Raw genomic sequence first — 13,045 nt, forward strand, 5'->3', positions numbered from 1 at the left:
ATAAATAGCATGTTATGTATATTTTGTCAGACTATTTAAAAATAATCCTAGAGCTGGCATCATACTTAATGGTGTAGTGGAATGGAACAAGTAAGGATATTTGTACGTTGTCATGCCTACTAACCAATGAAATTAGACAAGGAACAAAAGCATATACCAATTGGAAAAGAAGAAGTAAAATTCTCTTTATCCACAGATAACCTGAGCATCTATTTAGTAAATCCAGTGGAATCTCTAAAGAACTACTAGAACTGACAAATGATTTAGCAAGATTGCACAATATCAACATCCAAAGATAAATTATATATCTATATGCTAGCAACAAACATGCAGTAATTGGAGCTATAAAAACACTATTGTTATTGATAACATCAGAAAATGAAGTCCCTAGGGATACATCTGACAAAAGATATACAAGACTTGTGCATTTATGGAGTTCTCTGGCAGTCCAGTGGTTAGGACCTGGTGCTTTCACTGTCGTGAGCCTGGGTTCAGTGCCCAGTGAGAGAACTAAGATTCTACAAGTGGCGTGGTGCAGCCAAAAAAAGAAAAAAATAGCCTGTGTACTTAAGATTAAAAAAGATATAAACAAAAAATATATATACTGTGTTCCTGCTTCAAAAGATTCTGTATTGTTCCTGTGTCAATTTTCCCAGTCTATTTATAGAGTCAATGTTAATTCAATCAAAATCACCACAGGCTATTGTTTGGTTTAAAAAAAAAATCATTGAAAAGATGATTCTAAAATTAGCATGGAACTGCAAAGAACAAAGAATAGTCAAAACTACTTTGAAAGGAAAAAACAAAGTTGAAGGATTAATACAATCTGATTTCAAGACTTATTACAGGATAGGCAGAATGCGATCTTGGCATCAATATCAAATAGATCAATGAAACAGGGTAGAGAGTCCAGAAATAGACTTACACATATATGGATAAATCTTTTTAAAAAAATTGAAGTACAGTTGATTTACAATGTTGTATTAGTTTCTGGTGTACGGCAAAGTGATTCAGTTACATGTATATACACATACATTTGTGTGCATATATTCTTTTCCATTATGATTTATTATAGGATATTGAATATAGTTTCCTGTGCTGTACAGTAGGATCTTGTTGATTACCTATGCTATATATGATAGTTTGTATCTGCCAATCCCAAACTCCTAGTCTATCCCTCCCCGTCTTTCCCCTTTAGTAACTGTAAGCTTGTTTTCTATGTCTGTCAGTCTGCTTGCATGTTATAAATAAATTAATTGGTATCATACTTTAGATGCCACATGTAAGTAATATCATATGATATCTTTCTGACTTATTTCACGTAGTATGATAATCTCTAGGTCAATTCATGTTGCTGCAAATGGCATAAAGTCTGAGTAGTATTCCGCTGTGGGCTTCCCTGATGGCTCAGTGGTAAAGAAGCTGCTTGCCAATGCAGGAGACAAGGGTTAATCCCTGAGTCAGGAAGATCCCTTGGAGAAGGAAATGGCAACCCACCCCAGTCTTCTTCCCTGCAAAATCCCATGCACAGAGGAGTCTGGCAAGCTACAAGTCCATGGGGTCACCAAAAAGTCAGTCGTGACTTAATGACTAAACAACAAGTATTCCACTGTGTGTATATATATATATCTATATATCTTCTTTATCCATTCATCTGTCAATGGACATATAGGTTGCTTCCATGTCTTAACTATTAGGAACTGGACAGATTTTTTTTTTTTAAAGGTACAAAGTCAGTTCAGTGGAGAAAAGAGTCTTTCAACAAATGTTGCTAAATATTGATAGATGTATTTTTATATTCAAAACCCAATTCACAAAAAAAAATACTTTGATCCATATCTCACATAATATGCAAAAATTAATTCAAAATGGATAATAGACCTAAATGTAAAACCCCAGACTATAAAGAGCCAAGAAGAAAAAAAAGGAGAAAGTTTTTTTGACTTTGATTTAGGCAACTTTTTTTTATATGACACCAAATACATGATCTACAAAAGAACACATTGATAAACTGTACTTCATCAAAAATTTTAAATTGTTTTTTCAAAAGACATTCTTAAGAGAGTAAAGAGAATTCCATGGTGGTCCAGCGATTAAAACTCTGAACATTCACCACAAGGGCCCAGGTTCAATCCTTGGTCAGGGAACTAAGATCCCAGAAGTGGCATGGAGCAGCCAGTTAAAAAAGAGAGATGGAGAGAGAGTAAAAATATAAAGCAAAGACTAATTTGCAAATTAAATATTCGATAAAAGAGTTGTATCCAGAAAATATAGAGAACTTTCAAAGCTCAAGAATAAGAAACTCAGCATACAAATGGGCAAAAGATTTGACCATACACTTTACAAAAGAAGATACACAAATGGTAAATAATAACAGGAGAAGATGTTCAATGTCGTTAGTCATTAGGGAAGCAAAAATGAAAACTACAGAGAGACAGTCACTAAACACTTACTGGTGGTGCTTGTGGTTTAGTCTCTCAGTCGTGTCCAACTTTTGCGATCCTATGGACTGTAGCCCACCAGACTCCTCTGTTCATGGGATTCTCCAGGCAAGAATACTGGAGTGGGTTGCCATTTCCTTCTCCAGGTGATCTGCCTGACCCAGGAATCAAACACAGATCTCCTGTGTTGCAGGCAGATTCTTTACCAACTAAGCTATTAGACCTGACCCAAACCAAGTGTTGGTGATGATATAGAGGAACTGGAGTTTTCATATAATACTAATAGGAGTCTAAATGATAAGGCCACTTTGGAAAATAGTTTGGTAGCTTCTTTAAAAAAAAAACCATAAAAACATGACTATATATGTTCCATTCATTCTACTACTAGGCACTTAGCCAGTAAAAAGAAAAAGATGTGCCTATACATAGACTTTACAACTTTACTTGTAATCATGAAACGTTGGAAACATCCCAAAAGTTCAACAAGTGATTGGACAAACTGGCATTTCCCTACCATGGGAAACTATTCAGTATTTAAAAGGAATAAACCCTAGTGCTTGCTTCAGCAGCACATATACTAAAATTGGAATGTTACAAAGAAGATTAGCATGGCCCCTGCACAAGATGGCTTCCCAGGTGGCGCTAGTGGTAAAGAACCTGCCTGCCAATGCAGGAGACATAAGAGACTTGGGTTGGATCCCTGGGTTGGACTCTGCTTTTTATTTTTGCTCTCTCTTCATCTCTCTTTTTAACTGGCTGCACCAGGCAGCTTCTGGGATCTTATTTCCCTGAACAAGGATTGAACCTGGGCCCTTGGTGGTGAATGTGCAGAGTCCTAATCTAGTCCCATGGACAGAGGAGCCTGGCTGGCTACAGTCCATAGGGTTGCAAAGAGTTGGACACAACTGTAGTGACTTAGCACACACGTGAGCAAGGATGACAAAAAAAGGGAATAAACCCTAAAATTTGGATGAATCTCAAAGTAATAACGCTGAATGAAAGAAGTCATACAAAAGAGAGTACATCTTGTATGGTTTCATTTATAGAAACTTTTGGAAAATGCAAAGTAATCTGTAGTGACATAAGGCAGATCAGTGGTTGCCTGGGGACAGGTGACTTGGGAGATACAGTAAACAAGGATTACAGAAATTGGACTATATAGAAATGGCACTATGGTACATCCAATTTTTCAAGTCTCAAACTTAAGAGTTATTAGTGATTCCTCCATCTTCCTCACCTCTTGCACCCATGGATTACCAAGGGATATGAAGAAACTTTTGGGGGTGATGAATGAATATATTGATTGTGGTAATGGTTTCACAGGTGTATATATTTGTTAAACTTATAAAGGTATACACTTTAAGTACGTGCAGGTTTGTTGTTAAAATTTTTTAAATCATGCTGGCTGCTGACTAGAGAATGAATTATAGGAGAAGGCAAGAAAGAGTGCAGGAAGGCAAGTTGGGAGAATATTGTAGCAGCCAAAGTGAGAGATGATGGTGGCAACAGAGACAGAGAAAAAGAGGAGAGATTCAGAATATATTTAATGGATAGAGTATAAAGGATTTGATAACGGGCTGGATGCAAGAGGTGAGGAACATGGGGGAATCACTAATAACTCTTAAGTTCGAGACTTGAAAAACTGGATGGACTACAGTGCCATTTCTAGAGGATGAAAAAGGCTAAAGTAAAAACAGGTTGGCAGAGAATATGGAGAATCAAGTTTTGTCAAGAACATGTGTTCTGTGAAATTCCATCTGTGGACCAAACTCTCTCAGGAAATGCCTGATGCCTGCATTAAAAATGCTGCTTCCATGACTCCACCACAGACCTACTGAATCAGAATTTCTGAGAAATTGTGATTAAAAAAATATATATTTATTTGGTTGTGCTGGGTCTTAGTTGCAGCATGCAAGATCTTCAGTCTTCATTATGGCATAAAGGATCTTTGGTTGTGGCCTGCGAACTCTTAGTTGCAGCATCTGGGATCTAGTTCCCTGACCAGGGATCCAGCCCAAGCTTTCTGCATTGTGAGTGTGGAGTCTTAGCCATTGGACCACCAGGGAAGTCCCAGTAACGTAAACTTTTTATCAAAATTTAGAACTTTCATGCTTCAAAGGGCACTATCAACAAAATTAGAAAATAATTCACAATGGGAGAAAATATTTGCAAATCATATATCTGCTAAGGGATGTGTTATCAGAATATATGAAAAACCCTTATTAATCAATATAAAAAGACAAATAATCCTATTTTTAAGTGGGCAAATGATCTTAGTAGACATTTTTCCAAAAGCAGACATACAAATCATCAGTAAGTACATGAAAAGACACTCAATATTATTAGTCACTGGGGAAATGCATGTAACTCAATGAGATATTCTTGTTGTTTTTCAGTCACTCAGTCGTGTTTGACTCTCTGTGACCCTATGGATTGCAACATGCCAGGCTTCCCTGTCCTTCACCAACTCCTGGAGCTTGCTCAAATTCATGTCCATTGAGTCGGTGATGCCATCTAACCATCTCATCCTCTGTCATCCTCTTCTCCTCCTGCCCTCAATCTTTCCCAGCAATAGGGTCTTTTCCCATGAGTCAGCTGTTCGCATCAGGTGGCCAAAGTATTGGAGCTTCAGCTTCAGTATCAGTCCTTCCAATGAATCAGTTCAACCCAAGGGTTGATTTCCTTTAGGACTGACTGGTCTGACCTCCTTGCTGTCCAAGGGATTCTCAAGAGTTTTCTCCAACACCACAGTTTGAAGGCATTAATGAAAAAGGTGCTCAGCCTTTTTTATTGTCCACCTCTCACATCCATACATGACTACTGGAAAAACCATAGCTTTGACTCTGTGGACCTTTGTAAGCAATTATTAGTCATTGGGGAAGTGCAAGTCAAAATCTCAATGAGATATTCTACATACCCAAAATGGCTGCACCATTTTATATCCTCTTATAAATTGCTAATGAGAATATAAAGTGGTATGATCTTCTTGGAAAATACAGTTTGCCAATTCCCCAGAAACTTAGAGTTACCATATGAGCAAGCAATTTCACTGCTAGGTATATGCCCAGAACAATTGAAAACCTACATTCACACAAAAACTTGTACATGAATGTCATAACAACTTTATTCATAATAGCCAAAGTGGAAACAACCTAAATGCTCATCAGCTGATGTAAGATAAACAAAATGTAGTATATCCACACAACGGAATATTGTTCAGTCATAAAAGAATGAAGTACTGATACATGCTACAACATGAACTTGGAAAACATTATGCTACATGAAGGAAACCAGTCACAAAACACTTCATATGACTCCATTTGTACAAAAGGTCCATTGGCAACTTTCAAATATGCAATATGGTATTAATTAAAGCCATCATGCATGATTTAAGGTGACTTACATCATTAGGACTTATTTATTTATTTTATATCTGGAAGTTTGTGTTGTTTGACTCCTTCACCCATTTTGCTAACACCCTACTTGCTGCCTCTGGCAACCACCTATCTGTTCCATGAGTTTGATTTTTTTTTTTTTTTTAGATTTCACATATAAATAAGATCATATGGTATTTATCTTTCCATCTGACTTATTTCACATAGCAAATTCCCTCAAGGTCCATGATATCACAGATGACAAAATCTTTTTTAATGGCTGGATAATATTCCATTGTATATACACACCACATTTTCTCTATCTATTCATCCATTGATGAAACTATGGTTGTTTCCACACCTTGGCTATTGTAAACAGTGCTGCAGTGAATATGGGGGTACATACATCTTTTCAAGTTAGTGTTTTTAATTTTCTTTGGATAAATATCTAGAGGTAGAATTTCTGCATTATATGGAAGTTTTATTCTTAATTTTTTGAGGAATCTCCATAATGTTTTCCACAGTGGCACCACTGTTTACTTGAATCCTACCCTCTAAATTGGTGAAATAAATGGAATATGAATTATATCTTAATAAAGATGTTATTAAAAAGCAGAAAAGCACACACACACAGAAGGCTTGTTTCTATGGAACATCTTGAGTGCAGTGAGTTTAGACAGGTCATGCTAGAACAGAGTAAAGAGGAGAGTTAATGAGTTCCCACAGCGTTTACAGCATTGTTATTGGCCCAGTTTTACAGGTGACGAAACTGAGCTATACAGAAATTTAAGGTCATATAGCTAGTACAGGTCAGATATCAGATTCTGTAGGGACCTTAGCAGCCCTATTACTATCTCCTGGGAATGTGTCTCTGTTTTAAGATGAAAGCAAGGTGGAGAACATCTACAGCTAAGGATTTCTCAATGCCATTGCTCTCTCCTCAAGGTTGCCAAGTCCTCAGCGCTCCTTGGGCTTCCTTGATAGCTCAGTTGATAAAGAATCCTCCTGCAATTCAGGAGACCCCAGTTCAATTCCTGGGAAGATCTGCTAGAGAAGGAATAACCTACCCACTCCAGTATTCTTGGGCTTCCTTTGCAGCTCAGCTGGTAAAGAATCTGCCTGCAATATGGGAGACCTGGGTTCGATCCCTGGGTTCGATCCCTGGGTTGGGACGATCCCCTGGAGGAGGGAGGGAAAGGCTACTCACTCCAGTATTCTGACCTGGAAATTCCATGGACTCTATGGTCCATGGGGCTGCAGAGTCCGACAAGACTTGGTTTCTTGGTTTAGAGCAAAATTTAGGACAAAGCAATCCCTTTGAAGCTATCAGTATGCAGCTTCTCTCCTTCGGGGAAGTGATGAAGTGATGTCTGTCTGGCTATATGAATACTTAGCTGAGGATGAACAGATAGAAGACTTTATGACACAGTACCTGAATATCAGAGCACCCTCTGAAAACTCACAAAGATGTCACTTGTATATAAGCTCCTTGAATGTTCATGAGTACCTAGGACAACACTCATTAGTCAGTATAAATTTACTATAGCAGACTTCTATTTCTCACAAGGCACTTTGTTTTCATGTAAGTATAGGGTTTTGTTTATTGGACATTCGTTTTAATCTGATTGTCAAATGAATACAAGGACTGAAATCTTTGCCTCCATTTTGGACTGTTTCTGTGAGCTACATTCCCATCCTGAGTCAAAGGGTATGAACATTTTTAAGTCTCTTGATCTGCAATCCAAATTGCTTTGCAAAAAGACTGAACCAATTTACACTCCCACCAGCAGTGTATGAAAATATATTTAAATGCAAATTCCAAGCTGCATAGAGCCACTTTCCTAGGTATTTTACTTGAAAATTTTTCTTTAATGCTAAGCAAAAGCTGACCCAGGACGTTAAAAAAAGAAATCTGATTATAAAAATGGAGCAGATAGTTAAAACAGCTCTTAGGCAGAAGTAAGCTTTAGAAAGACCCAAGCCAGGTGATAAAAAATTTTAAGGCATCCTGGCACAATTCTAGAGGGACCATTAACAATTTGGCTTCAGACTGGAAGAGCAACGGCCAAGAATGTCGGGCGTGGTCAGTGTACCAAATTCTAGTTTAGAAAAAGCAGGGTATTTTATTTATTTACATTTCAATTTGTTCTAAGGACGATTTAGGACTCTTAAAGGCAGGATCTTGAGAAGTAGCATTGTGTCTGAATAATCCTGTGAGGAGGAAACAAACCCACGCCCCCCTGAACTACGGTCCACGCTTATCTCTCGCAGCCCCGGATGCCTTGCCTCCGTAATCTCAGTCCAGTTTGCAACCACAAAGACTGCCTCTGCGTCTAGTAATGGGGCACAGAGATTGCAGGGGGCAGGGGGATGGGGCGGGCAAGGAGAAGCCTGGACTTGGGACAGCAACCCACTGGACTCTACACAGATCCAAAAGGTGCTGGGACTTGAATCTTCAGCCCGGAGCACCCCTCCGCCGGGTACGTGGGAACCCGCCCGCGAGCCTTCCGTCACTACGCCTCCGTGCGCCACCCCCGCCCGCCCCCGACCCACGTCTACCAGAAGGAGAGGACGCTCGAAGAGGGGTCAGAAACTCGAGTTCGCCCCTTTCCACTTTTCCTATTCACTTTTGCTCCGCCTGTCCTGCTCTCCCTCCCTCCATCGCTTTCTCTGCTCATTCCTGTCTTTCCCTCTCCCTCCTCCACGCCCGCTTTCTCGGCTTCTTCCCGGGGACGGAATCCCCAGCCGCCGCCTTTCCTCGGGTACGGGGGCCGCCTCCCTCCCGCCTCGCATCCCCTCCGCCTCGCATCCCCCTCCGCGCCACCCCGCCTCCGGCCCCGCCCCTCAGCCCGCGGCCCCGCCCGCAGCCAATCAGCGCGCGGTCTCCCGCGGCCCCGCCCCCCGGCCGTTCCAGGAGGGCCCGACGGAGCCCAGGCCTCGATGCGGAGGGCGGCGCCGCGGGGCGGGGGCCGATGGGGTCTGGCAGACGCGGGGCGTCGGCGCGGGGCTCGCCTGCACGCGGGAGCCCGGGTCTGTGAAGGCGTGAGGTGGGCGCCGCGGCCCGCCCGGGATGGGCCAGCCCCAGCCTGGCGGGGCCGAGCCGGAGGCGAGGGCGGCGCGCGGGCCGGGCCTGCTGGGCGGGCTGCCCGGGGACTGAGGTAGAAGTGGGCGCGGAGGAAGGGGCCGAGCCAAGGCGGTGGGTGGAGCGGAGAGGGGGGCGGAGGCTGGGCCGCGGCGGGCGAGCGGAGCGGAGCGCTGGTCCGGAGCTCGGCGGCGGCGGCGGCGGCGGCAGAGCCTGAGGAACCGGAGGCGGCGGCGGGCCCGGACGAGCGCCTGGAGGTGGCGGACGAGGCGCCGGGGGCCCCCATGGGCGGGTGTGTGGGCGCCCAGCACGACTCCTCGGGCAGCCTCAACGAGAACTCGGAGGGCACCGGAGGTAGGTGAGCGCCAGGGGGCAGCCTCGGCCCCCCATTGTTCCCGGCCGGGCCTGGCCACCTGTCCCGGCCCCTGCGGGCCTCGCGGCGGGGGCCCCCGCGCCCCTTTGTCATCCCCTCTTCCACGTCACTCCGCGCGCTCCGCTTCCGGCCGGCCGCCGGGTCGCCCCCTTTTTTGCCTGACCACCCCCCGCCCTCAGACAAGCACTCCGCGCTCCGGGAAGGTAGCCCACGGCCTCTCGACCCCACCGCCTCGGCTGGGGAAACTCGGACCAGAAACTGCCTCTGGCTCCGTTGCTCTCTCTCCAGCCCGTTTAATTATTCAGGAACAGGATGGCGGCGCTGGGGTTGCAGGAAAGCGAACTGATGGGGGTGGAGGGGTGGGGAGGGGAGCCTAATGCATTCCCTCCGACGGGCCCCGCCACATCTCTCCGAACCCGGCCTTGTTCAGCAGAGTTGGCTGGTCTCCGCTTTCCTGAGTTTCAGATGACAGCTGCCCTGGTTGGTTCCAATTTGGCCATTTAAACCTGCAAGTTTCTGGAACTCGGCTGGGGAAGTCTCAAGTGGCCACAGGCATTATTTTAACGAGGGGTGGGGAAATGGTCTGCCGGAGTAAAACGTGGCTTCTTGCTCCAGCCTGGGGATATTGGGCCAGTGCACTGTCGGGGTGGGCTAGTCAAATTCCTATCCATCTTACGTAAAGGAAAATATGTAGGATAAAAGTACAAATGCTGTTACCCCAGTAGGATCCGTACTTTAAAAGTTTCTGTGAAACGGAACGCACTTGTACTGTATTGTAAATATGTTTGCTGAGGAGAAGTATTTTAATTCAATCAATGTTGTAGTAAAGGAGAAGAGTAATCCAGTTAATTTCTACTTTTAGTTATATGACCTCTTACTGGGTCCATTCTATAGCTTGTGTAGAGGACAAAATGTTTTAGTTAAAGAAGAAACAGCTTTTAGAAATAGCAAAGATGACAGTGTTGGTTTTGTTCCACTCTTACGTTAGATGTCACAAAAATGTGGGGTGTAAGTTCCTAAACTAAATCGTTTGGGTGGGTGGGTTTACAACTTTTTCTTAACATGCTAACATTTGGACCAGTTGCTTGCCTGTCATTAAACTCCATGTACACCTAACTTTTGACTTATAAAATGTCCTGATTACATGATGTTTAGCCATGCTACTTCGTTAAAATGTATGGGCATCCTGTATGACTAAATCCTGGGCAAATTGAGCTCAGCAAAGCATCTTGAAAAAAAATTGTCCATGGAAAGTGGTACTTGGTAGTGCATTTCAAGTCATAGCATAATTACTCAGTGGCACGTTAACAATGAGATTTGCGATAAAAACCAAGCAGGAAGATAAAAGGCGCATGATTTAAAATAACCTTGGGTTAAGATCAAATTGAGGGTCAAAATCCTGTGGGTGAGGTGATCATTAATGGTACCAAACTATACAGGTAGTATTACTTTTTGGTAAGTATAGGTAGTGTGCTTGTTACAGGTAGTTTTTTCACACTCATTTTAACATTCTAATTGAACAGTTTTCTCTTGTTGGTAGTGCCCTTGAACTAATGTATGGTTTTAAGGCCTTTTGGTGGTTTGACTTGTGACCAGCCAGATGTTATTAGCATGGGCTTTTAAAAGCAAGAAGTATTAGCTTTTGGTAGTTTGTTATTACCAGTGGTACCTAGTTAGATAGTTATAGTGTCAGCTTCTTTGAGAACTGAGTTTTCTGGATTTTAAGCTATGCTTTACCTTTTCAGAGTAAAGTTTAGGAAAAAAGTCATGAAACGTTGGTTTTATTTTTGGAGAGAAGGCAAGACACTGATGTAACTGGGGTGAAGGAGTGAGCTGTGTGGGATAAAAGGATTATTTCTAGAATTTAATTTGTGGAGGCCTTTATTCTTCATTATTGTCATGAAAGTTAAAGCGTTAATTGTGGTTTAAAGGAATTAGCCCAGGTGAGTGTTTCAGGTTAACTTATTAAATAGTTACTAGCTTACTACAGTAGATTTTTGTTTGGAAGGGAAAGACTTTTTCCTAAGGGTGTTGGCACAGATCCTTCACTTTTCAGATATACAGTAGTGGTTTTAATCTGGACATATTGGGCTATGAAAAATTTTTTTTCAGCATGGAGTAAAGCACAGTTTCCCAGTGTTTTTCATGACAGATTTAAGATTTTCATGACAGATTTAATTACATCCACAGTGTTGTGCAAACATCATCATTTTAGGATGGCTTCACTTTCTGAATATCAGCAGACTTGGTAAAATGACTTAAAAAACTTTTTGGGCCATTTGAGGTACTGTACTTTCCCTTTCCCTCTGAATCTTAAGTATGCAAATAAATGTGTATATTGAAAATAACTTCCATTCTAGGTGCAGTACTTTGAAGAAATTTGGGAAATTTTTGTAGGAGTTTTTAGAATATGGATAATGGCTTAATTAATGTCGTAAGATTTCTGTTATGTATTGTTTTGGAATCAGTTGCCATATCTTATGGTTTACCTTGCCTAGAATTCAATTTTTGAGTTTCAGCTATTTTGACCATTTTTTAAATGCCTAATTTTAATCAAGAAAGTTATATTATAGAACTTATGCAAGATTATTTAACAATACTCTGCAAGCTTCCACACTCCTAGAATTTCCAGCTGTTTTGACATTTTCAGACAGCGTATTTTGTATAGTTTTCCACCTTATGATGACATTGTGATGCTGAGGTTGGCACTTAGGTCCTCTAGACAAGACTGTGGCCCATGGCATTTACTAAGTAATTAAATCTCTGATGAGGTTTAAAAATAAGAAATATATGATTAAAAAAACAATAAAATGAAATTCATTGAAGACAGCCAATTCCCTTCTTTTCATATTTTGATCCTTTAGTGAAAGTAGTGATGTATCAATGCAAAGTAGGTTCTCACCTTTGGGTGTGTCATTTATTTTGTACCTTCAGTGATATCCCAAGAGTACTGACCAAGGTGGTCACCAGTTTCTAGGTTTACAGGAGGAGAACTCTGAATACTGAACATTGACTGATTTGGTTTTTTTTGGCTGCTGCATGCAGCATATGGGATTTTAGTTCCCCAACTACCGATCGAACCCACCCATACCCTTGCAGTGAAAGTGCAAATTCTTAACTATTGGACAGCCAGGGAAATCTCAAACACTGACTTCTTTATTTCAGAGTGTCTTGAGAATATCATGGAGTTCTTTCGAATATCCATTTATAGCAGCCTTAACACCTACTTGATGAGAACAATGCTTTTTGAGTAGTAATAGCTACCCATTTAATCCAATATTTATTGTGTAACAGGTATTGTGATTATGTTCTCACTTAGTCTTCAACAACTCTGGGAGGTGGATAGTATCTATTTTATAGATGGACTGATTCTGGGAGAAATTAAATAACTTGCTTAACATGGCAGAGCTTCCAAATGGCAGAGTCAGAGCTTAAACTGGGGCTAAAATAAAGAATGCTGACTTTTTCCCCTTTTCCTCTAGTTTAATTTTTTTTAATTTTAGTAAAATACATATAAAACTTGTTATTTTAACCACTTTTAATATACTTCAATGGCATTAATTATATCCACAGCATGCAACCATCATCACTATGTATTTAGAGAGTTTTCATCACTCCAGACAGACTCTGGATCCATTAAGCAATATCTTTGCTCCCCTCTCCTCCTAACCCCTAGTAACCTCTGATCTATGATTTGTCTCTGAATTTGCCTGTTCTCGATATCTCATATAAGTAGAATCATACGATATTTATTGTTTTGTTGGTAGTATATTCT

The 13,045-nt window shown here is 41.5% G+C and overlaps 1 protein-coding gene and 1 pseudogene across 1 annotated transcript in view; both read left to right on the forward strand.

The window, feature by feature from the left end:
* The first annotated feature begins 2,994 nt into the window (after positions 1-2,994).
* LOC139038297 (U6 spliceosomal RNA) lies at positions 2,995-3,065 on the forward strand (annotated as a pseudogene).
* Positions 3,066-8,868: 5,803 nt separating this feature from the next.
* The window catches only part of UBTD2 (ubiquitin domain containing 2), a 58,445-nt gene continuing 54,268 nt past the window's right edge, over positions 8,869-13,045 (forward strand). The window contains exon 1 of the mRNA XM_020870255.2: positions 8,869-9,251. Within this exon, the coding sequence (XP_020725914.1) occupies positions 9,182-9,251 (70 nt within the window). The 5' untranslated portion in view covers positions 8,869-9,181. The remainder of the gene's footprint in view (positions 9,252-13,045) is intronic.

The sequence above is a fragment of the Odocoileus virginianus genome, chromosome 14 (genome assembly GCF_023699985.2).
Source record: "Odocoileus virginianus isolate 20LAN1187 ecotype Illinois chromosome 14, Ovbor_1.2, whole genome shotgun sequence".
Lineage (NCBI taxonomy): Eukaryota > Metazoa > Chordata > Mammalia > Artiodactyla > Cervidae > Odocoileus > Odocoileus virginianus.